Here is a 25,264-nt window from a genome sequence, read left to right as displayed (position 1 = left end):
GGATGTATTTGACTTAGTCATGCCTAGAGAAGGGCTGGGGGAAAGTTGCCTGTGGTTTCTTGAACACATGAGTTGAAGGAATTTGGTATAGCTCAGATACCTAAATGTGTGTGACGTGCTCTCGATGAACACTGTCCTCTCCCCGGATTTTTGCTTCACTGTTTTATTTGGGAACAAATTATTTGACAAAAAAACTTCTACATTTATTTTTATTTTTTATTTTCTAAGAATCTAAAGTGACATAAGAGTTTTACCATACAGTTTTCTGCTTACCAAATATTTGATTATCTTAGAGAGTCACATAGCTTCATTTTTTTCCTACAATTAAATGATTTGTCCCTTAGAAGAATTGAATTTACTCAGTTGTTTCTGCAGATGGGGCGAGGGGGTTGTACTGGTATTGGTCATCCACAGGTAGAGATAAAATTGCCAGAACTTTCCTCCACAAGTAACAGTGAATAGCGGCTTTGGAAAGAAATTTGATCTTAAAGGATAGTGGGGAAAGATGGTGAGATTAGCATCCTCTTACTAGCAGGTAACTTGTTATTCTGTAGCACCAAATACTTTCAAAGTCTGTTCCCTCCACTGTCTCCCCTGTGAGGTTGGTGAAATGAGAGACATTGATAACATGCAGGGGAGTCAAGCACAAACCCAAGGAAGGGCTCATGGCCAGTGATGCCTTATCAGTGTGTTGAGGACGGTGCTGAAGTTTGGCTGCAAATCTTTATCTGGTTTTATGCCCCCACAAGACAGTGTTTTGTACACCAAGCTCCACTTGATATATAAATTTGGATGATGGCTTTAGGATGAAGAAAGGAAAGGAAAAAGTTGCTTTTTTCTCCCCAACTTAGGTATGGTACCATGGCATCATAGTTTACTACAGCCTCAAACTCTTGGGCTTAAGGGATCCCTTTGCCTCAGCCTCCTGGGTAGCTAGGACTACAGGTGTGTACCACCCTGCCTGGCTAGTTTTTCTATTTTTAATAGAGATAGGGTCTCAGAAAGAGTTGCTCTTTAAAGAAGGCAGGTGGCACCCAGGATCTGGTTGGTACACACATACACGTTTACCCGTCTTCTCCCCCTATCTAAGTCCAGTATGGCCAGTTGCTAGTTTAGGACAGGAGAGGATACCAGGTATTCCTGTCCTCCATCCCGCTTCACTCAGACCCTGTTTTCTTACTAGGAAACATGCAGAATCCTGTCTATGTGAGCACTGCCAGGAATAACTGCTATTACTGCTGTCTGCTTGGCAGCAGCTCAGCCCTTCCAGTGAGCCCATGCTCTGCTCACGGTGAGGACGAGGAGCAGCTGGTGGACTTGCCAGTGCACCTGACCTGAGCCGCACTGGGCACGTCTTCATCCTTCCTTATCCCTTAATCCCCTGGCCATCCCATTAAGTTATGGCAGGTGAGGAGAAATGTTCCCAGACCATTTAGGAGCATAATTGAGAATCTCTCTGAAGGCATTAAAGTTGAATAAGCAGTAATGTATTCTGCTGTCTGGCACTCAGAGGAGCACCAGTGGCTGCCAAAGAGCACCCTGGGTGTGAGAGTGAAGGGGTGGGATGGGAGGAAGGGCAGACCCTAATAAAGGGGATACTGGGCTCTTAGAAACTTGGTTGAGAATGAAACCGCTGTGATTTAGGTAGATAAATTCTGACATTGACAATAAATTTTTCTTAATCTGATTTCTAGGGATTCTTTTAGTTTAAATGAGCATGCCCACGATACATAACAGGGAAACCATAAAACACTAGATTCACATGCTTTTGAGAAAGTCGACCCCCCCCCCATGCTTTTGTATGTAATGGGGCTTCTTCTTAAGTGCTCCATTTGTGCTTTTGTCAAAGATTTGTGGCATTTCACACTTTCTGGCTGACATAATTAATTCCCTCCTCCCCCCCAGACCCTACACATTTCTTGAAAGACTGGGTCCATCGCTTATTTATTTATTTTGAGACAGAGTCTCACTCTGTTGCCCTGAGTAGAGTGCCATGGGATCCAAGCTCACAGCAACCTCTAACTCCTGGATTTGTGCAATTCTCTTGCCTCAGCCTCCCGAGTAGCTGGGACTATAGTCGTTGGCTACAACACCTGGCTTCTGGGTCCATAGCTTATTAACTATTATCTCCACTCAGCCCCAGCATATTTCTTTATATACTGTATGAGTAAAATTTTTGTTTAAGTCAAGATCTTTGTTGGAAAATCTACAATTTAATGTCGCCTGTTGAATGTTTCCTTACAGACATGTGTTTTCCATTTATTCTTCTTAACTCTTGAGGTGTCCGGGATTGCATCCACCTCTACTGAGCAGCCTAGAACATACCACCTTTAAAACACGATCTGCATCTTCTGTGTTGAGATTATTTACATTTTCCTCCTTGTTATACCTGTTGCTGGCCTACCCCTGGGCCAGAACTTCATTGGACATGTGCATGTCTGGCAGGAGGTTGAGGGTCTTGCCACTTACCTAGTACAGGTTTCTTACTTAAAATGCTTGCAACTAGAAATGTTTCAAAAATTCACACTTTTCGGGATGTCGGAATATTTGCATATACATAATGAGTTATCTTGCGGATGGGACCCGTGCTTTAAACACGAAATTCATTTATATTTCAGATATACCTTAAACACATAGCCTGAAGGTTTATATGATACTTTATATAATTTTGTGATGAAATGAGGTTGAGCCTTCAGAAAGCAAAGGTGTCAGATGTGGAATATTTCACTTGCGACATCATGTCAATGCTCACAAAGTTTCAGATTTGAGATTTTCTGATTCTCAGCCTGTGGAATGGAAAGTGCATAAAGGATGTGGCAGGTTGTCATATAGGAGCACTTAGCTCAGTACCGAAGCCTTGAGTCAGCAGAGTAGCCAGAAGCCTGCAAGGTGGAGAAGTCTGTGGTTATTAGGTGCTTCTCTCAACCAGAAAGATTTCCCCTCACCCCCATGGCCCAACGTTCGTGATATAAAATGTTTTCACAGAGGCAGTCACCTCACCCTTCCCGCACTTGGCCCTGACAGCTGGGTGTGCATCAGCTGCAGGGCCTTGGCACTTGCCATCCTCCACAGGGCCTTGGCACTTCCCATCCTCCGCAGGGCCTTGGCACTTCCCATCCTCCGCAGGGCCTTGGCACTTCCCATCCTCCGCAGGGCCTTGGCACTTCCCATCCTCTCTTCCCCAGAGATTCTCACGGTTTGCTCCTGCACTTCCCTCGGGTCTTTTTCACACATCACTGTTTTTGAAATGCCTTTCTTGACCACTTGTGTGCAACAGTGTCAGCCCCAGCTTCACCACACCTGTCTCTCTCCCCGTTATGCCGTACGGTAAATTGTCATAATAGTGTATCGTGCCTCCCTGTGCCCACGCCCCTCTGCAGAGGGACGGTTTTCCTCCTGTCATCAAGAGGAAGGTGTACGTCTCCATGCTCTTGACTCTGGCTGATCTCATGACTTGCTTCAAAGAACAGAACGTGACAGAAGAGATGTGCAAATTCTAGAGTTGTGCTGAGATGGTCACCCACATGTACCGTTTATATTTAACTTTAAATTACTTACAATTAGGTAAAAGTTAACATTCAGTTCCTTAGTTTGACGGCCACAGCTCAAAAACGTAACTAGTGGTTACCATATTGGACGGCAATTAGAAACCCACAGAGGGAAACCCAGGCACCCCAGCCAGGAGGCAGTGAGGATTTCCAGGCATTGAAGGTCGCTGTGGACCGTAGCCCCATTCAAGCTACAAATGACTTTAGCCTCAAAGGGAATCCTGGGTGGTACCAGTGGCAGGGCTAGTCAAATTGCCAACCCAGAATCATGAAAAATAAATTGTCAATTTTTTAAGCCAATAAGTTTTAATGGGCTTTGATACACAGTAATGATAATGAATACACCATTCAATTCTAATGAGTAGTAGTAGTTTTAAAACACGTCCTACAGAGCTACCTCATGGGTGAGGATGTGAGAAAATGTGAAAAGATGGAGTGAACCCATTACCGTCTCCTCCAGAGAGACCAGTTCCTTTCTTATCTAGGGGGAGAGGAAAGTATATTTGCTACTAATAAAATAAAAACCAACAGATGACTGATGTACTTTTAACACAGAGTAGCTGATACATAGTGGAAGAAAACTAACCTTACATCAAAAAATTATTAACAGGAATTTGCAAAGTAGAAAGTTAAAACAACTCAGAACTAACTGAAATCCATTAATTATTTCAATTTAGGGCTTAGCACCTGTAGCTCAGCGGCTAGGGTGCCAGCCACATACCCCAGAGCTGGAGGGTTTGAATCCAGCCTGGTCCTGCCAAACAATGAGAATTAGAACCAAAAAATAGCCGGGCGTTGTGGAGGTGCCTATAGTCCCAGCTACTTGAGAGGCTGAGGCAAAAGAATCACTTAAGCCCAAGAGTTTGAGGTTGCTGTGAGCTGTGATGCCACAGCACTGTACGCAGGGTGACATAGTGAGATTTTGTCTCAAAAAAAAAAAAAAAAAACTTCAATTTAGGATGAACAGATTTGGGAGGGCCTCTATTCTGTTTTGCTCTGCAAAATGAAACCTTTTCAACATTCCACCGACAATGCATGAGGATTCCTGTTTTTTCACATCTTCACCAATATTTGTTATTGTCTGGAAACAGTTGTTTTGAATGAAAATACAAAGTCATTAAAATAGAAAAATTCCAATTAGATTGTGATACTCACTTAAGAGGTATATACACACACACACTCTATATACATGTATACACACACACATATCATGTGATATTAGAACTTAAAGCTGAGCGCCACTTTGTAGCTCTGTATACAAAACAACTCATCGCAGTTCTAATTGCCTTATCATTAATGTTCCCCAGGTGGTTGGGAAATACAGGTTTTCTTTTATGTCTAAGTGGGAGGTGAAAAGAGTGGTGAAATGATTATATGTGTAATGTTGTTGAAAGTTAAATCCATTTGTGACTGCAATTAAATATAATTGAAATAGGACAAATTGAATACCAAAATTAAATACGCAAAAAAGGCATGAACAGACCCTGCCATATGTGCACTGCTGTCTAGGGTGTTTGGACGGTGGCCTGAGCCCTCTATGTGCACCGACCTGGCTTATTCTCACTTGCTGGCACTTGCCTCCTTTGCTGGCCTATCAGAGGAGCTCAGGAGATATTCCCCAGCCAGCCCCTGTGCAGAGAGGACTTTTCTTTTTATTTTTTTCTTTTATGAAGTGCTGGAGTTTTATGTGGTCAGAAGGGAAAATAGATTCTCTAGACATGTGGGGCTTTTTAATAATACACTTGTTTTTTATGAATCTAGGAGACCTGGCAATAATATTATAAAAAACAAAACTACAAATCTGACAGATGCCCACTCCCCACCCATCGTGTCCAGCTGTCGCCCTTTCCTGGGCTGAGCCCTGGACGCATTGGATCCCGTACAGTGGTCTTTCTGTAGACCTCACCCACAGCTTGGGCCTTAGGTGAGGACATTCTCTGGGTGCTGAAGGGCTTGTAGTTTTCTGGGGACACAAGTGACACCCCCTTATTCTTCTGCTACTGTTCAGTGTCCTCTCTTGGGAGTACCTTTCTTTCCCCAGACTCAGGTTAGGCACCAACTCTGCCAGGAAGCATTTCAGAGCCCTCACGAACTCTCGGACTCTAATTTTCTGCTGGTGTTTTCTGGTTTGCCTTGTGTGCTGTCTCTAAATACTGTCTGTGAATCCAGCCTCCTGTTTGGTGTTCCAGCCCCTTCACTTTCTCTCCCTTAGCTCACATTAAATAGGTGATGTTCCCGTGACTGCCCTTTTCAAAAGAAGAGATCTAGCCGGGTTCTTGCATAGCAGTTGAAGAATCTTTTACTACTCCCGCATTTACTGGCTAGATTTGGGTTAGGGAGATAAATACTCCCGGCTGCTAAAAGTTTTAAAAAATAATTTTGCTGTATTACTCGCTGATTTTCACTGCTATATTTTTTAAGCAATGTGATTATTCGTGTCATCATTTTATATTTCCAGGTGGTTTGGGAAATAAATTCATTCCTCTAGAGCTTGGTGCTGGAATAACAATGATTTAAGTTAAAAGAAAAATTGGCTCGAGATCTACAAGTGTGTGTATATATTTCTGGATTAAAAAAATGTGTGTTTTCCTATTTCTCTTGTGTCTCTTTTATTTCCATGTGTCAGAAGCTTTAAAAGTTGGAAGATAATCTTTTTTACTTTATAGGATGTTATACCCTGGAACAACTTCTTATACCCTGGAAATTTCCTTTTAAAAACTTTTTATTTTTGATTTTCATGGGTGCCTACTATTTATGAGGTACATGTGTTGTTTTGATACAAGTATACACTGTGTCATAATCAAATCAGGGCATTTGGGGTGTGGGGGTGTGCATTCCCCCAAGCATTTATCATTTGTGCATTTCTTTCTTTTTTAATTTTTTTTTTTTTTTTTGCAATTTTTGGCCGGGACTGGGTTTGAACCCGCCACCTCCAGCATATGGGGCTGGTACCCTACTCCTTTGCGCCACAGGTGCCACCCCATTTGTGCATCTCTTAAACAAGAGATGATGGAGGTTTTGTCCCGTCCCCACTAACATGTCATTAATCCTCCATCAGTGTTAAGTTTTGTGGGGATTTTGTTGACTTGGGCTAGCTTCACAGTTTTTGGTTTTATCAATACTAGGAAGGTTGCATAAACATAGCTGTAGGTTTCAGAGAAAATTTTATTTCATCAATATCCTGCATTCCATTGCTATATCAGAACCACAGCTTGGTGGTTTTATTGGTTTCCTTTTATTCTTTTAATTCAATTTTTTAAAATTGAAGTCATAGTTGTACATAGTTTAGAAAGTCAAATAGTATTTATAGTATTAGGCAAAAAAGGCATTTTGTCACTCCATCTGTCATTACTCCTTGCCTCCTCTTTTAATTGCTTTCCACCACCTCACTACTGGTTCTTTCCTTCTTTCTCTCATCTTCCCTCCTTCCCTTTCTCCCTTCCTCCCTCCTTCCTCCCTTCCTTCCTTCCTTCCTCCCTCCCTCCCTCCCTTCCTTCTTCTGATATTTAGCTCCCTATACTTACATAGGATGATTATTCTGGTACGTCTAGGTATTTTTATTTTTACTTTTTATAAATTGCAAAAGGTGAGGATTTAGCCTGTATTATTCTGTCATCCCAAGATAGTTTTGTAAAATATTACTAGAAGATTGTTTATGTTCAGAAAGAAAGATTGTTATTGGTTCTGAAATACTACTACAGTGCCATAAACTAACAAACTGGGTTTTCAGGTATGTTGCCAGGGAAAAGCAAAATAAAACACGGAAAGCAACGTATCCGAGCCAGTAGTGTTTATATGTAGACTTTTAAAAAGATAACAATATGAACACGCTTGATTTAGCAACGGCATTAAAATGGCCCAGGAGAAAAATCTTCATTTGCTCTTACGGTGCAGTGGGCACCGAGTGAGGCTGGTGGTTGCTGAGTGAGGCGTGGGGGGGAATCTTGGGCCTCACTTAAAAGGAGAAAAGTGCTAAAGAGAAACCGTTCTGAGAATCACAGATTTGTATGAAAAACTTCACAAAGGAAAAACAGAAATTGCCTCAGCATGAGAGATGGAACATATTTTAAGATAATTGGAAACTATTTTATGTGCGTTCTCTTTGGTTTAGCTTTCATTTCATAGAGGTACTTTAATTTGTTTCTGTCTGTTAATTTTTTTTCTCGATGTATTCTAAAGGATGTAAAACCCTTCTGAGGATCTCATTACTACTTGTGAAATTACCTTCCTCTGTGCTTTTGGATCTCATTTTTTTGTCCGTCAGTGTTATCAGAAAAAAAAGATCATAGAACAGGCTATTATATGTTACTCACTCTAGTGAAAACCTAAAAGGACATTTTGCCTAAGTTCAAATGCTACACTGTAGCACTTTCCCTTAGGTGAATGTTTTAAGTCTTTTTTCATATTTAAGTTCTATGGGAGTCATCTTTTTGCTTTTATTCGTGGTTTTCATTATTGCTACCTGTAAAATTGATACCGCATTTTCACTTCTAACATAGCTAATTGTTCACGGTTCCTGTGACAGGGTGACCAGAATGGTCGAATTAGGGATGTTCCATTATTTGGTGAACATGTAACTTGACAACTTTGACTTTTGCTTCTCTTTGCAAAGGCACTGAGACGGGAGTTAAAGGAGAAAGAATATTCTGTCCTGAATGCTGTCGACCAGGCTCGAGTTTTCCTGGCTGATCAGCCGATTGAGGCCCCTGAAGAACCGAGAAGAAACCTGCAATCAAAAACAGGTGAGACTGGGCGGTGCCTGTGGCTCAAAGGAGTAGGGTGCCTGCCCTATACACCGGAGGTGGTGGGTTCAAACCCGGCCCCGGCCAAAAACTGCAAAGAAAAAACTTCATTACATCACACAAACCACATGTCAGTGGGTTGAAAACCCAGAATCAAGTAGGAAATTTCCATTTAGCAGATGAGGTCCTCATATTTACGACTTTTCTTCTAAGTGTTACTTTAATCGAATATGTCAATTATCTAACATATATATAGATTCTTGAATTAAGAAAATGAAATTGCTTTGTAGTTCCATAATTTTAAAAGGAAATTAACTGCAAAAAAAAATAGGTGTGTCTAAAAAGTACACCGTAATTATAAAAATAATTTCTCTAAGAAATAAAAATATATGTTTCTTATGTTTAAAGAAGTTACATGACAAATGATTGTAAGTAGAGGAAGGTTATTAAAATGTAATAGTAAATCTATAAAATATTTAAATATAAAGTATGATTACTTTGGAAAATGAGACACTGACGTGTCTTTGTTTTACAAGCAGACAACAACCTTTATTTAATTTAAAAATAACAACCTATAGCATTTATGTGCTTTGGCTTAAAATTGAAACAGTAATGACCTTTCTAGCAAATAGCTGGAATAGCTAAATCTAAGAGAAAATGTATCGTAAACTTGGGGGTCTATCATATATCTTTATTATGACTTTTCACTATTGACAGTAAAAGCATTCTAGTGCATTTTAAAAAATAAACATGTCATTCAAAATATGTTTCTCTCATTCACTTCACGTAGTAAAAGGAACCTGGAAGGCTGCCTGTGTCCAGCAGGGTAAATCATGAGCATTTATTACATGTAAGGGAAGCACAGTTAGAAATACTTTGGGGGCGGCACCTGTGGCTCAAAGGAGTAGGGGCGGGATGTGCTGGAGGTGGCAGGTTCAAACCCAGCCCTGGCCAAAAACTGAAAAAAAAAATAAATACTTTGGAGCTGGACCTGTATTTGACATTTGGACAGGTAGCCATTTTCCTACTGAGACTTACTCAAGGAAACTCTTTGATTAGAATAAATTTTTCACCAAGACTAAGAATTTCTTGGCTCTTTGAACCTAGTTTCAATGTATGTATACAACATCTACCCATATAAACACACACATAGAGCACCCTTATTATCCTTTCTAGCATTAGTTTATTTATTTATTTATTTTGAGACAGTCTCACTTTGTCGCCTTGGTAGAGTGTCATGGTGTCATTGCTTACAGCAAACCCCAGCTCCTAGGCTTACGTGATTGTCTTGCCTCAGCCTCCCAAGTGGTTGGGACTATAGGCATCCGCTACAACACCTGGCTAGTTTTTTTTTTTTTTATTATTTTTAATAGAGACTGGGTCTCACTCTTGCTCAGGCCGGTCTCGAACTTCTGACCTCAAGCAATCCACCCAGCTTGGCCTCCCAGAGTGCTAGGATTACAGGCATGATTAGGTTTTGATCTTGTGTGGCTAGTATCAGCGTTTTTCCAGTTAGTCTACTGGAAACCTAAGTCAGTGCTGAGTCTTCCACTTTGTATCAAACTCCACAGTCGGCAAATCGCTTATAATTGTTATTTCTAGCTTTGGATAATTATTCTTTCTGAGTTCTCTATTATGTATGTACATGTATACATGCACACATGCATACCCACCTGTGCATGTACACACACTACCGTTAATCCCAGATTCTCACTGTGTTGAGCATAGTCTTGAAATAATTTTAGCAGAATCGATTCCTACTTTGGTACCACGTGTCCCAGTGCAGTGTTCTGTCCTCCGTGTGCTCCACGTAGCATTGGCCTGTGTATTCTCTTCCCTCTGCTTTAGTCCTGATGAGCAAATCTTGTCATCAAGTTGTATTTGTGTCCCTTCTCTGGTCATGCACCTTCACTGACTTTCCACTGCATACTGACAAAAGTTCTTGATTCTAGCGTGATCTCTAAGAATCTTTGTGATCAAGCCCTCTTGATTTTTCAGCCTTTTTTTTGGGGGGGGGGCAGGTTTGAACCTGCCACCTCCAGTATATGGGGCCGGCACCTTACTCCTTGAGCCACAGGTGTCGCCTGATTTTTCAACCTATTTTTTCACAACTGTTTTCGTGGTTGTCTGACCATTATATATACTGTCTACTTCTTTGAATGATCTTGGACTTGTCTTGTCATGACTGCGCTACATTCTCTTCTTTTATCATTTGAATTATTTTCAAAAGAACATTTTAAATCTTGCTTATTTTCCTTGACATATAATATTAGAATGAGTAAGAGCCGCAGAAGTGAAACTAGGGCAAACCTGCTCAGTTTACAGATGAGAAAACTGAGGTCCACAGAGGATATGTGACCTGCTCAGGTCCCAGCCTGGTCCTGGGTGATATATAACATGTGCTGCTTCCATTTATAGAGATTTGTTTTCAGATGTTAAAATACCCTTACTTTGCCCTGAATTGAATAATCCAGTTTTAATAGTTTTATGTACTATGTAATGCCTGCATACCTCAGGCACTCAATAAAACCTTGATGAAGAATGCATGGCTGCATAAATGAAAGGTACTAAGAAATTGTTTTATTTACTGTCCTGACTTTACATGTAGTCAATTATGGGAGCATTTGTATGACTCAGATGGTTGTGATGATTCTCTTCTGTCCCACCACCACCACTACATTTAAAAACAAAGAAAGTGAACCCAAGGTGTAGAGAAATCTTTGGAAGGGTTGAATTCATTAACCTCACAATCAAAGAACTTTCTTTGCTTCACAGTCTTGAGTTCATGAGGTAGAACTGTAGATAATCATGTTGTGGATGGTAGAGATGGGTAATTGGATCATTGATTTTTAAGATGAAATACAAATAAACCCCAACTTTTCTGGTTAAATGATCAACATGTATGGCGCCCTCTCTAGTATCTGTCGGCAAACCCTTGCCTTCTCCTGGCCCCTGAATCAGTTCTTCCTGCAGGCTTCGCATCTTGCTCCTAACTCTGCCCTCTGAGTTGCTTAGGCCAAAATCCCTTGAGCCACCATTGACTCCCTTGTTTTTTTGTTACCTAAATCCATTACATCAGCAAATCCTGTCACTCCTACATTCAAAATGCACCCAGAGCCTGAGCCTTTGTCATTGCCACTGTCCCCTCCTGGTCTAAGCTCCCACCACCTCTCACTTGGATTGTTGCCGATTCCTCCACTCATCTCCCTGCTGTGTCTCTGCTTCCTTATTTCCTTATTATAATAGCCATAATGAGCATTTAAAAACATTAAGTCCTAGCATATCACTGCTTTGCTGCAAGCCTCTGAGGGCTCCTCCTTTCACTGAGAGGAATCAGATTCCTCGTCATGGCTTGCAGGCTCTGAGCTGACTGGCTCCTTGTTACATCTTTAACCTGGTCTCCTAGAACTCTGCCTCATTCCACCCCACCCCCGTGGAATGTCAGCTCCATGCAGACCTGTGTTTTGGGGGTTTGTTTTATTTTGTTTTTTACTGCTATGTTTTGTAACATCTAGAACACCACGTGGCACATACCGAGTACTTACACCATAGTTATTCAGTGAATGGATGTATGGGTCCAGCATTGTTGGGGATGGATAAAGCGTAAGATGCATGTTCCTGATAAAGTTTCCATTTAGTTGGATATCAAAACTAGCACAAAGGGTGAGAAAACGAATATAAAAGGGTACATACTCAGGTTCTGGGTTCTACCCTCAAAGTTCTGAGTGGTGTGGGCATTTCGAGAGAGAACGACTTGGAGGGTCAGAGTGGCTAGGGTGGCTCCTGAGCTAGCCTTCAGGATATGGGTGGGGTATGATCAAGGCAAGAGGGGTGGCCACACTGGGGACAGGATTCTCAGAGCAGCTGTGTGCTGGTGGATCAGGACACAGCCCGGCCTGGTGGGCAGAGGGTGCCTAGACCAGGGTGGGGATGGGGAGCAAGCATGTCTGTGCTGTGTGGTCCAGACTATAGAGGACCCAGGCACTGACAGCATTTTGCCTTCACACGGCAAGAAAGAAGGCACTACTGAAGGTTTAGACATCCAGGTTGGGGTTTTGTTTGTTTTAAAGCTTGGGAGAAAAAACAAATTCACTTATCTCACCTTATCCATTTTATTTATTTATTTATTTAAAATAGAGTCTTAAACCATTGCCCTGGGTAGAGTGCTATAGTGTCATAGCTCACAGCAACCTCCAACTCTTGGATGCAAGCAATCCTCTTGCATCAGTTTTTCTATTTTTCGTAGAGATGGGATCTTGCTCTTTTGCTCAGGCTGGTCTGGAACCTGTGAGCTCAGGTCGTCCACCCGCCTTGGCCTCCCAGAGTGCTAGGATTACCGATGTGAGCCATCACGCCTGGCCACCTTATTCATTTTAAAGTCCACCTAACATCTGTTTTTGTTGTCTCCTTGTTCCCCCAATACTTTGCAGAAAGTTTAAAATAAGCTACACTGTGTCCTTAAATAGTATCGCTCTAATTCTAAAGCTTCACTTGACTGTAACTTCTCTTCAGGAGCCAGTGCTCAAGGGTTAAAAAGATACTGCTTTCTGAGTTCTTATGATGCCGTTACATTCAGGATGTTTCAAATACTGTTTGGTGGGGGGCAAGAAAACACAGTCAAGTGAATTTGTGGGTTTTTTTATGATTAGCTATTTTCAGACTTTATAATTTCCCAATGCTATTTTCTGTAATACTGGCGGATTTTACCTGTTGTTAAAAGTAAATGGAAAAAAATTATCCATAGTATTTTTGTACTTTTGTTGTTTAGCATAACTACCTACAGCCACTATCAGAAACATTTAAACATTAGTGTGTGATGCTAAACAGCCCAGTGATGTAGGTAGGGGTTACAGCACGTGGGAATCACGTCATGACTTTTTGCAGTCTATTTAATAAGCATTTTCTGAGTATGCCACATGCCCCATGCAATAGCCAGATGGAGCTACTACCTCTTTACCTTTAAGTAACTATTCCAGAAAATAACTGTGCTCCCTGGATTTTCCTCTCAATGCTTTTTTTTCCTTCCAATTCCTTTTACAAATGTTTTCTATTATCAATTGTCTTGTAGTGTTGTACGTATTTTTTTATTTTTTGAAACAGAGTTTCACTATGTTGCCCTCAGTAGAGTACTGTGGTATCACAGCTCACAGCAACATCAAACTTTTGGACTTAAGCAATTCTCTTGCTTCAGCCTCCCAAGTAGCTAGGACTTCAGGTGCCTGCCACATGACTGGCTATTTTTTTTAATTGCAGTTGTCGTTGTTTAGCAAGCCCAGTTCGAACCCACCAGCCTTGGTATATGTGGCTGGTACCATAACCACTGTGTCACAGGCGCTGAGCCAGTATGTGCTTCTTAAATGTTAAAAATCACTATGAAAATTATCACCTTATATTAGGCCCTTTTTTTCCAGTCTTTTGTGGGGCCTATTTCAGTACTTTCCTCATTAGTGTCTCTCCGTTAACGTAGATGCAGGAATAACAGATCTAAAGCACACACCTGGCCTTTGCTCTCCTGATGTAGAAACTGCCCTTGGAACAGATCTGAGCCCTCAACCTGTGCTGGAGGCTACACAGTGCGGTGGCCTCAGCTTTTCTGCTCAGCCTCACTCGTGCCTCTCTCTGGGCCCCCACTCCATGTTCACTAGACACCAGCCTTCTCATGATATTCTGCAGGAAGTGGCTTCCTTGCCCCCTTCCAGTGCCCATCCTGCTGTTTCTGGCTGTAAGTCTGTCTGACCTGTTGGCCTGAGTAGGTCCTGCTCATCCTGCCAGCTAGCTCCTCTCAGGCTTTGCATCTTTCTGGATACTTTCTTGTCCTGATTCCCTGGCACCTGTCATCTCTCTCTCACAGAATTTCCAATATCTGTGCCTGAAGCTCACCCTTCCCTCTTCCTAAGTGACTGCTCCCAGTGATTGAGAATCTGAAAAGTATGAAAAGTGGTCTGAGCATCCAAAGTAGACATTGCATGGAAAACACAGTGCAGATACTATGCTTAGCTCCTGGGGAAAGCCACTCAAGTCCTCTCCTAGAGGTGTTAACTCAGACCTTAAACACTATTGTAACAAATTGGACTTGATGTCCAGAGAATTAGCAAAATGGAAATGGCAGGGCAGAGACAAAGGTGGGCACTGAGAAATGTTTCTGGCAGTCTGGCCACAATGAAGAGAAAGAAAAATTATTAAAGGGATATATCAGAATTCTAAAACCAACAAAATGGTAGTTTTTGGAACTCTTAACAGTAAAAGAAAAACTGACGGTAAGAATTATGATTAGTTTACTTTCAAAGGCAAAATATAAATCAGTCAAGAGAAGACACAGGAATTCACACTACATTTTAACAAATAGCCATCCAGAATAGAAACCATTAAAAGTAAGTAGTGCTGACACAGTGGCTCATGCCTGTAATCCTAGCCCTCTGAAAGGCTGAGGCTGGTGGATTGCTTGAGCTCAGGAGTTTGAGACCAGCCTGAGCAAGAACCAGAGCCAGTCTCTACTAAAAATAGAAAAACTAGCTGGGTGTTGTGGTGAGCACCTGTAGTCCCAGCTACTTGGGAGGCTGAGGTAGGAGGCTCGCTTGTGCCTAGGAGTTTTAGGTTGCTATAAGCTATGACACCAAGGCACTCTACCCAGGGGTAACAGAGTGAGACTCTGTCTCAAAAATAGATGATAGATAGATAGATACATAGATAGATAGATAGATAGAGCTAAATGAGTGAAAAATAGCTGTCTGGAAAATTCAGCTACCAAGAATAGCTCACCTGTCTTGTAAATGGCTATTAAGTCAGTATGATTTTTAATTGGACTAAAATTATCTGAATAATTATAGAAATTGTACAAAGTTTGAAACTTTTGTCAGAAGTCTCCTTATCTTGTTTGAGCAATAGGGGAATACTTAATTTTATTTAATCTGTATCGTGTCAGTACAGGAGAACCTCCATAGTTGACCACCTCTTTCAGTTGACCTAATTTTCATAGACGGGACACGTGCCACGTGTACATGTCAGTAGCTCCTTATGTTGACCACCTCCACATCTTGACCAACTCCTTACAGTGTCTTGGGTGTTCAGCTTACAGAGAGGTTCTGCTGCATACAACTTTTCCTTTTAAGGCAGTCAAATGGTTTTTCATTTGACTTTAATCGCCAGTTTGGCTCTGTTAAGAAGTAACACAGTGGAACAATTAACCTTTCCTTATCCTTTGCACTGTTCTTTTTATTTTTCAAACCACTTTTATATTCATTCTCCCGTCTATCCCTATAAGCTGCGCAGATCATATGGTATCATTTTTTTTTTATTTAATAAAAACACAAAGGCCAGGAAGATACTGTGGTGCTGACAGAGGTCTTCCAGCTGATGCAGGGTAGATGCAGGAATCGAGCCCTAAGCCTCCATGTCAGTGACCTTCCTTAATCCCTGGATTTTCATTGGCTTTATACTCATCCTTTCAATTTTACCTCTGTCTCCACTCATTGCTGGGCAGTTGACCACTGACCTCCCGGCTCCGTCTTGACTTGTGTCCAGATGTTTCTGCTTTGTCCCTTGTGTTGCTAATTCCCTTTGCTGTTCTCGGTCCCCAGATGTGAGTTTCTGTGACAGCCACATAGGGGCATAATGAAGCAGGGTAAGGCTTAGCCCACCCCTACCTTAGGCTCTGGTGGGAGTCAGGGGACACCTGGGCCTTCTCATCTGCTGAATACCTTGCCTTCAGGTTAAAAGTCAGATTTGCACAGAGAGTCAGAGCCCTCTGTCTGCACGCCTCTGTCCACACCACCTAGAGCTGCAGGCGGGGAGGCCCTCATACGCACGAGCACACCTCCCCTAATATGTTTTATGGTTTAAGGTTAAGGTATCAATCACTAAATACAGCTGCTAACAACCTGACAGGATATTTTGCCTGTAAAAGTATCTAGAAAATTATATAATGTATTACATATATGTATGTATAAGAAAAAACTCTCACTCTCTTAGATTTTTTTTTTATCATTATTATTATTTTTTTGAGACAGAGTCTCACTCTGTTGCCCTAGGTAGAGTCCATGGCATCATCATAGCTCACAGCAACCTCAAAATCCTGGGCTCAATGCAACTTCTTATCTCAGCCTCCTGAGAAGCTGGAGCTTCAGGCATATACCACCATGCCCAGCTAGTCTTTTTTCTATTTTTAGTAGAGATGGTGTCTCACTTTTGCTCAGGCTGATCTCAAACTTGTGAGCGCAAACAATCCACCCACCTGGGCCTCCCAGAATGCTAGGATTACAGGTGTGAGCCACTGTGCCTGGCCTTTGATTGTTTTTTTTAAGATGAAAAAAAATGGTTGCATTATTTTGTTCATAAATTTTCCGACACATCTTCTTTAAAAATTATTCTAGTCAAAGCATTACTGTTCCTACAGCTATTATTTTATTAAGGTTTGCCTGATCATCATTTTTGTTTCTTACTGGCATAGTCAATTTTGCTTCATTTAAAAAATACTTCATTAGTAATTGCAGAAAAAAACAGGCTATTCCTTCATTTGTGTATAGTTGCCTGTGGTACATGTAGCTGTCTGTATGCTTTATATAGTATATATATAGTATATACAACTTTATATAGTATATGGATGTATCTGTGATTAATGGTTAATAACATCATCTTTTCAGATAAAAAGGTATATATGAATTAATGTTTCCCCTTTAGTCCTTTCACAGGTGACTATATCTATTTAGTAATATTTAATATTTTAATTCAGAGTAAACTGTTTTCTTTTCTTTTTCTTTCTTTCTTTCTTTTTCTTTTCTTTTTTTTTTTTTTTTGAGACAGAGTCTCACTTTGTCCCCCTGGGTAGAGTTCCATGGTTTCACAGCTCACAGCAACCTCAAACTCCTGGGCTAAACAATCCTCTTGCCTTAGCTTCCCAAGTAGCTGGGACAACAGGTGCCCATCACAGCGCCTGGCTAGTTTTTAGAGATGGGGTCTCACTCTTGCTCAGGCTGATCTTGAAATATTTCATAATATTTCAGAAAGCTAATTATTGGGTATTTCTCTTCTTTGTGAAATCTCACATATTTTATGACATAACAAAGAAGTGATAAATGACATCTTCAGTACACTGTGTTAGTCTATTTTATGCAAGTTTTAGCAAACTTGTGCAAATAAAATATGATTATTAAATGAGTGAAAATGTGAAATTATCACATAGTTTGTTAGAAGTTATTTTTATGCTAATTCTCTATATAACTTAAGGTTACAACATTATTTTTGTGGTGTCTAATAAAATGAGGCCAAATTACACATTACTAATATCAGTAATTAGACTAGTAAAACTAATGGGTGTTTTCTGCCCAGGGCTTTTTGTTTTCCCAATAACAGCTTTATTGATTGGAACCCCACTCGTTGTAAATGACAGGTACCCAGCTTCCACAAGCAGAGGCACAAGGGGAATGTCCTGGCCCCTATAACTAAGCCACAGTAAGGGCAGGGACACAGATGGCCACAGGGACTGCAAGTGCCACCCAGAAGGCTTTCCTCGACATCTTCCTCTCTGCCTAAGACTTGTCGTTTTCATAGCTTTCCTGTGACCTTGCATCTCACAGCCTGGAAGGACTAACTCTTCTTTAGATGTAGACCATTCCAGGAGAGGGCTCTGAATTGAGTCAGCTTGAATAACATGGAACTCAAGGTGACTTAGGGTCCCTCTTTAATTATGATGCTAAGTGGAGAAAGTCAGTTCCTGTAGGGAAGGGGGAAGGAGAAATGTCAGTGACTGTGAACCTGCAAGCCAGAGTTCAACAGGTGCTCACAATGTGTCAGGCCCTGTGCCAAGAACTTAGGTGCCTTGTTTCATTTAATTCTCATAACAACTCTTTGGGGTGTGAGTACTCTTACCACCCATTGGACAGATCAGAAAACGGAAAGCGTGAGAGGTTTACAAACATCCTGACACCTGACAGAGCCAGAATCTGAACCAAGGCTTCAACTTGATGCTCAGAACTACCAATTAAATCATTAATATGATAATGAATAGATAATTCAAGAAATCAGATTTTATTTTTGATACTCTTCTACTTTAAAAAAATTCATGTAGTAATTACTGTAAATATGTTTATAACTGTTGGCGTTTCCATTTACTACTGTTTTTTCTTTACCGAGATGTCACATTGCTTAATAGACTCACACACCAATTCACTGATTTCCTAACATGGAGAGCAAAGGTGTTGAGGCAGTATTTGACTTTGTCTTTTATATTTTCAAACACAAACTTGAAGTTAGGCCAGGCAGTATGGCTCACACCTATAATCCTAGTACTCTGGCAGGTCAAGGCAGGTGGATTGTTTGAGCTCATGAGTTTGAGACCCACCTGAGCAAGAGTGAGATCCTTTCTCTAAAAATTAACCAGGAGTCATGGTGGGTACCTGTAGTCCAAGCTACTCAGGAGGCTGAGACAAGAGAATCACTTGAACCCAAGAGTTTGAGATTGCTATGAGCTATGACGCCTTAGCACTGTACTGAGGGTGACAAAGTAAGACTCTGTCTTAAAAACCCTTGAAGTATAAGTAAACACTTTGAGGCCTATAGATCATGACAATAATTTCATTAGTTTCTCAAATCTAAATTAGATTAGTGGTAATGCATGAAAAAGCACAGAAAAATATACAGTCTCTTTCCCAGCGTTCTTAACTACAGAGCAGTAATGTGGCCTGTCACAAATTAAATCCTGTAAAATCTATATGGATATGATGAATCTAGTCTTAAACTTTTCTTAAATGTAATAAGCCGGCTGAGTAAGCCCATTGATTTGGTAAAAATCCCAAAAAACCCTTTATTCATGCTTATGTATACCATAGCAATGAAGTCCCATTTAAATAAGCAAATATTAATAACATTATTGATGAAGAATTATATCATAAAGGTAGTTTGATGGATACAACATTTTCAATTAATTGTTTGCCATCTATTGTGTTCTCTAATCAGTGCTACAACCATCTATAAATCACATTTGCCTCATAAGAAAAGATGGCGAGAATTTACATGTGTACATTTATTATAATCAGCATCTGGGACATTACTTTCTGATTTAAACATAAAGGACAGGAGAAGGCTAAATTCTTATTTTTTGCTTGTGGGTGTTGCTCCCTAGTAGAAAGCTGGAACCTTTCAAGAGTAAATTAGAGCTTTTGCCATTTGGGGGGACAGGTAATCCTAGCAAAGGCATGCATTCTCCTCTTCAATCAACTCATCACTTCTTTAGGCCATATGTAAACATGAGACATATTTAACTCATAAGAATGGCTCAGCGTGGGTAGAAAGCTCCTGACCTCTTTGTTGCTTGGTCACCAGCCATTTGCTGCTGTGTTTAGCCGGGAAGCAGCCTGGGAAGGGGTGGGCAGTAGCATGGCTGGAAACAAAAGACTTTTCATCTAAGACTCCTGTCCTTTGATTCTTGAAGGAGAAAAGGGAGAGTTTTCTTTTATTCTTTTTTTAATCAAAGACATTGTGTGTACAGAGACCTATTTATTCATTTAACAAGTATTCATTTAGTGCCTACTATCGGGCAGTGGCTGTTCCAGCTACTTCGGTACAGCGGTGGACAAAACAGATACCATTGGCCTCCTGAAACTTACACTCTCAGCTTTTCTTCCCTCCTTTCAGGGCTCCCAGTAACCTGTCTACTGCTGTCGGCACACACACCAAATCTGAGTAAGTCATAAAACTGCCAGTTCAGGAAATATCAGTGAGACCTCGGGCTGCTCCGCGAGGTCCTGGTTGTCTGTTCCACGGTCTTGCTGCCCTCCTGCTCCATCCCTGTTAATGTCCTTCATCTTTGGCCCCTATTTCTTTCTCAGCTCAACCCTCAGTTTCTTTTCTTTGGCCCACTTTATGGGAAAATTAAAAGGGTCTTTAGATTCCCTTTCTACCTGGGCTGAATTCTGGTCAGAGGCTGTTGAGCTCCCTGCAGAGTGAGGGCTGTGTCCCTCACTCCTGTCCGTTTGTTTCTCCGCTCTGAATACCGTGCACTTGGTATGTTGAAGTTTCCCTAACTCTCTTTCTTTGGAGGTCTTGATTTCCCCTTAAATTATCTGTATTCTTTGTCTATTAAAAAAACGGGGGTGGGGGGTGGGGATTTGAGAAGTCCCTGGCCGCATGGATGCACCCCTATCATCTTACATGGCCCTCTTGAAAGACTTAGGCCACACGTTAATTAAGCAGGTTAATCTGCTCTCAGGAGCCTCTTGTTATCATCATCTTAAACTTTATTAGATGAACATAATTAGAAGCATTAATCAGCGGATGGCACTTGACGACGTACTTGTGATCTATCATAGTGAGCTGCTGTCATTGTGCAGAGTAGGAAACCGGCGGAGTCCACTTAAACACTGCCTGAGCGTTTCAGAGAGATTAAGTTGATCTCAATCATTTAATCAGAAAATTTGGGAAGAATGTGTCGCCTGGTATTTTAATCAGAAACATCTTTTGGTCACAAAGTGAGAGAGAGAGAGAGGAGAGCAGGTCAAGTCTTTGTCCTTGAATTCTTGCTATCACATTAACCTGGTGTGCTATGGGAAAATCTCTAGAGAGGTCTCAAACTTTTAGACTAAGTAATAAAACAGTAAAAGGAACAAAAACAACAAAAATAACCTTCCTTGAGGGCCTGTGGTGTGCCAAGCATATGCCAGTAGCTTTCTATATATTAACTGAGGTTCATAGAGATGGGGAACATGTCCAGAATTCCAAACTAGTTAGTATTGGAACTGGCAGCCTTCCCATAATCTTGGCTTGCACCAAACTGTCCAACAGACAAAATGCTAGTCGCCAATTTTTTTTCTTTTTTGTCTTAATATTTCCTTTTTATCTTTTGGTAAAATACAATATTGAGATTATAGTCACGTGCAAACAAGCAAATAGTACAAATGAGATGTTTGGAATTACCATACCTGAAATGACTTTGTAAAGTTTATCCTTAACTTTTTATAAATGCTTTACGTGAACATGAGAAGGAGAGAAAAAAAATTAAATGGAAAGTTGGAATTCTCAATAAGAAGTAACCTAAAAATTCCGTTTAGTTCAACTCAATGCACTATTTAAATACTAAGGACATACCAATATCTGTAAATGGGTATTGCCAAACCAAGATGGAAAGAAAAAAGGCTATAGAATCTAAAAATTAAAAAGTCACAATGGCATTTCAAAGTGTCAGTGTCCAAACTGAGAAAGAAAAAGCAATAATTATGGGAAATCTTCATTAAAACAATGCTAGGCTGATTCTAATAGATTTCTATTATTATTTCATGGGAGAAACAGACTTTCATTATTAAATTAAAAAAAAATTTTGCATAAGCCCTCAAAAGGATATTTTCTTTTCTTCTACCATTAAAATTTATTTAAGATACTATTCAGCCTTTCTGACATTTGAATTGAGGCAAAAAAGACTCTTAGAATGAAATACTTTCTTTCTTTCTTTTTTTTTTTTTTTTTGAGACAGAGCCTCAAGTTGTCCCCCTGGGTAGAGTGCCATGGCATCACAGCTCACAGCAACCTCCAACTCCTGGGCTCAAGCGAGTCTCCTGCCTCAGCCTCCGAAGTAGCTGGGACGACAGGCGCCCGCCACAACACCTGGCTATTTTTTGGTTGCAGCCATCATTGTTGTTTTGGTGGGCCTGGGCTGGATTTGAACCTACCACCTTAGATGTATGTGGCTGGTGCCTTAGCCACTTGAGCCACAGGCACCGAGCTGTGAAATACTTTCATAGCAGGATAAAATAGGGTTTGGATTTGATAAAACTGGGCTGGGCCTGTCAGGTGCCTTGCCTGGGATCACCAGGTGGGCGGCGAGCAGGGCTGGTCCCAATCTTAGTCTCCTGGTCCAGGCTTGTTTTCCATTGGTGTTCCAGTGAACCATAGGACAGTCTTTACCCCCATGGTATAAAGGAGAGCATAGCATAAATGCTATAATATTAATTTGAGTATTTGAAGAAATAAAGGTAATTGGGAAAGAAAGAAAACGTCAAGATTAATCGTTCCTTTCTTTCCATTTCTTCCTTCTTTCTCCTTCCTAGTTATCTCTATACTCCCTCAAATATCTCTGTAACACAATAAAAGAAACTGCTACTTTAACGTCATAAAATAGAAATAAAAACAAGTAATAAAAGTGAAATATAATTCTGCCCTCAACATTTGGCCAGTGCAGTGGGAAGATCTGAAGGGAGGAGAAGGGAGAGGCCGGTGTGCCCAGGAGTGCAGGCCACAGAGCAGGATGGGAGCGCAGGAGAAGCTCTTCTGGTCTCAGAATTCTTCCTCAATTTGGCTTTATCCTGCTGTTTTCTTTCTCTCTAGGATTAGGCTCTATTACTGTCTTTCAAATGTAAATTAGATTACCTCTTATCACAGAGCTTCCTTTGCTCTCTGGCCTCCCATCTTTAGTGGCTGTGCTCTGAGTGGGGTTGGCACAAGAAACCGCTGGAGTGGAAAAGTCCTGTAAGCTTCAGCTGCAGGGGCCAGAAAAAAACAGTTTATATGCCAATAGCCTAGCAGCATTCCATCCTCCCGGCTGTTAGAGCCACTGGGGAGCTGTGACCTTTATCCATGCCAGGCCCCACCTTGACCACCTACATCAATACCATTTGGGGTATGGCCTTTATTATCACCCTTTAAACAACAGTGATTCTCACCCTTCCTAATGCCACGACCCTTTAATACAGTTCTTCCTGTTGTGTTGACCCCCAACCATAAAATTATTTTGGTTGCTACTTCGTAACTGTAATTTTGCTACTGTTAACGAATCGAATAGTCAATATCTGACATGCAGGATGTATTTTCATTGTTGCAAAGGGGTCTCGACCCACAGTTTGAGAACCACTGCTTTATTTATTTATTTATTTATTTGAGACAGAGCCTCAAACTGCCACCCTGGGTAGAGTGCTATACCATCACAGCTCACAGCAACCTCCCATTCCTGGGCTCAAGCGATTCTCCTGCCTCGCCCTCCCAAGTAGCTGGGACTACAGGTGCCTGCCACAACACCTGGCTGTTTTTTGGTTGCAGCCCTCATTGTTTGGCGGGCCCAGGCTGGATTCGAACCTGCCAGCTCAGATGTGTGTAGCTGGCACCTTAGCCGCTTGAGCCACAGGTGCTGAGCCGAGAACCACTGCTTTAAAAAGTAACTCGCTCACTTTCAGGGTATTTTCTATAGAATACCAGAGTTCAGAAACACTGAAGATTCCCCACTCTTGAGTGTGGGCTTTAGAATTTATCACAGATTATCTGTTCAGAAAATTTGAAGCCACCTTTGGCCTTTGATTTTCAAATGAGAGGATTCTTTTTCTTAAAGAATGCATTCTTTCTCTGTAATTCATTTTTTTCTGCCTTTTGGATGTTTTAATTTGTTTCCCTGTTTTTAACTCCAAACTGTCATAAGTCAATATTTCACGTGTTGCTTCTTACATGTTTCACAAATGTTCTGGAAAGATTTGGTTTTGCTTTGTACTTTGTTCTTGGCTTAGAGTGCGCCTTACACTGAGATTGTTGCTGCCATGGGAGGCGCTTTCATTTTGATTCAAAAATGATTAGTTACTATGTTTCCTTTCTGGGAAACAGATGGTGAATTGAATGTAGAGCTTTGCTTTTCTTCTGAGTAGCTGTATGAGTGCGGATTATGTAAGAAATACTACAAAGGGCTGCTCAGTCAATAGATTTTACATTAAGGGAAGACGAAAAAGATGTCAGAGCCAGTGAAGATGTTTGTCCCAGGGCAAGAGTCTCTGTGCCAGGCTGTTTAGTGACTGACTCAGGAGCAATTTCTACTTTAGCTGAAGAAAATCATCATAATGAAGTTGTCCCTTCAGAAATTGGTATTTTACCATATTTTTTTACAATAGTCAGTGCTTAAGATATATCCTTGAAAAAGCCCAAGTGACTTATTAACAAACACAGGTGTTTAATCGTAAAAGTTACCATCTCTCATGAGGCTAAGAATGTTTTTTTTTTTCACCTCACACATAGAATTTTATATTTATATAAAATACATATATATAAGTATTATATAGTCATCATTTTATAAAAATCTTGGAGGTGTAAGGATTTAAATAAGGTTTGCCTTTCCAGTGACATACTTTTCTTGAGAAACCTTGGAATCCTGACGCATTGCACGTTTTAGAAATTTTCTCCAGCCTCCTTGCCTCCCTCCCCAGCTGTTACTTAACTTTGGATCTCTAATTCATGCATATTCCTAGGTTAACTTGTTCTGGTATATGCAGCCTATCTACAAGTTGTGATGTTTTGTATTCTTTTTTTTTTAAATTTCTTATGGCATAACTGTGTACATTAATGCAGTCATGGGGTACAGTGTGCTGTTTTCATATATATTTTGAAATGCTCTCATCAAACTGGTTAACATAACCTCATGTCATTTTCTTAGTTATTGAGTTAAAACCTCCATACTCTGCTTTTAGAAAGATTCACTTGTACCCTTGTAAGATAAACCATAGAGGTAACCCCACCAATCACCCTCCCTCCCCCCATCCACCCCCTCACCTCCCCCTCCCACCCCCTTCCCATATTCTAAGGCTATAATTAGGTTATGACATTCCTATAAAAGCTATGAATTAGTTTCAAAGTAGGGCTGTGTACATTGGATACCTTTTCTTCCATTCTTGAGATACTTTGCTAAGAAGAACATTTTCTAATTCCATCCATATAAACATGAAGGAGGTAAAGTCTCCATCCTTCTTTAGGGCTGCATAGTATTCCGTGTTGTACATGTACAACAATTTATTGATCCATTCGTGGGTTGATGGGCATTTGTGTTTCTTCTATGACCTAGCAATTATGAATTGGGCTTCAGTAAACATTCTGATACAAATATCTTTGTTGTAATTCAAGTTTTGGTCTTCTGGATATATACCTAATAAAGGAATTGCAGGATCAAATGGCAGGTCTATTTTTAGTTCTCTCACTGTTCTCTGATATCTTTCCAAAAGGAACGAATTAATTTGCATTCCC

At 40.7% G+C, this 25,264-nt stretch overlaps 1 protein-coding gene across 1 annotated transcript in view; it reads left to right on the top strand.

The window, feature by feature from the left end:
* UTRN (utrophin) overlaps positions 1-25,264 on the top strand; it is a 513,062-nt gene that overhangs the window by 382,412 nt on the left and 105,386 nt on the right. The window contains exon 53 of the mRNA XM_023513504.1: positions 8,161-8,290. Within this exon, the coding sequence (XP_023369272.1) occupies positions 8,161-8,290 (130 nt within the window). The remainder of the gene's footprint in view (positions 1-8,160; positions 8,291-25,264) is intronic.

Source organism: Otolemur garnettii, unplaced genomic scaffold, assembly GCF_000181295.1.
Source record: "Otolemur garnettii isolate 467f Iridium unplaced genomic scaffold, OtoGar3 scaffold00042, whole genome shotgun sequence".
NCBI lineage: Eukaryota > Metazoa > Chordata > Mammalia > Primates > Galagidae > Otolemur > Otolemur garnettii.
Note: the sequence above shows the minus strand (reverse complement) of the source record. Positions and strands in the feature narration are given on the sequence as shown.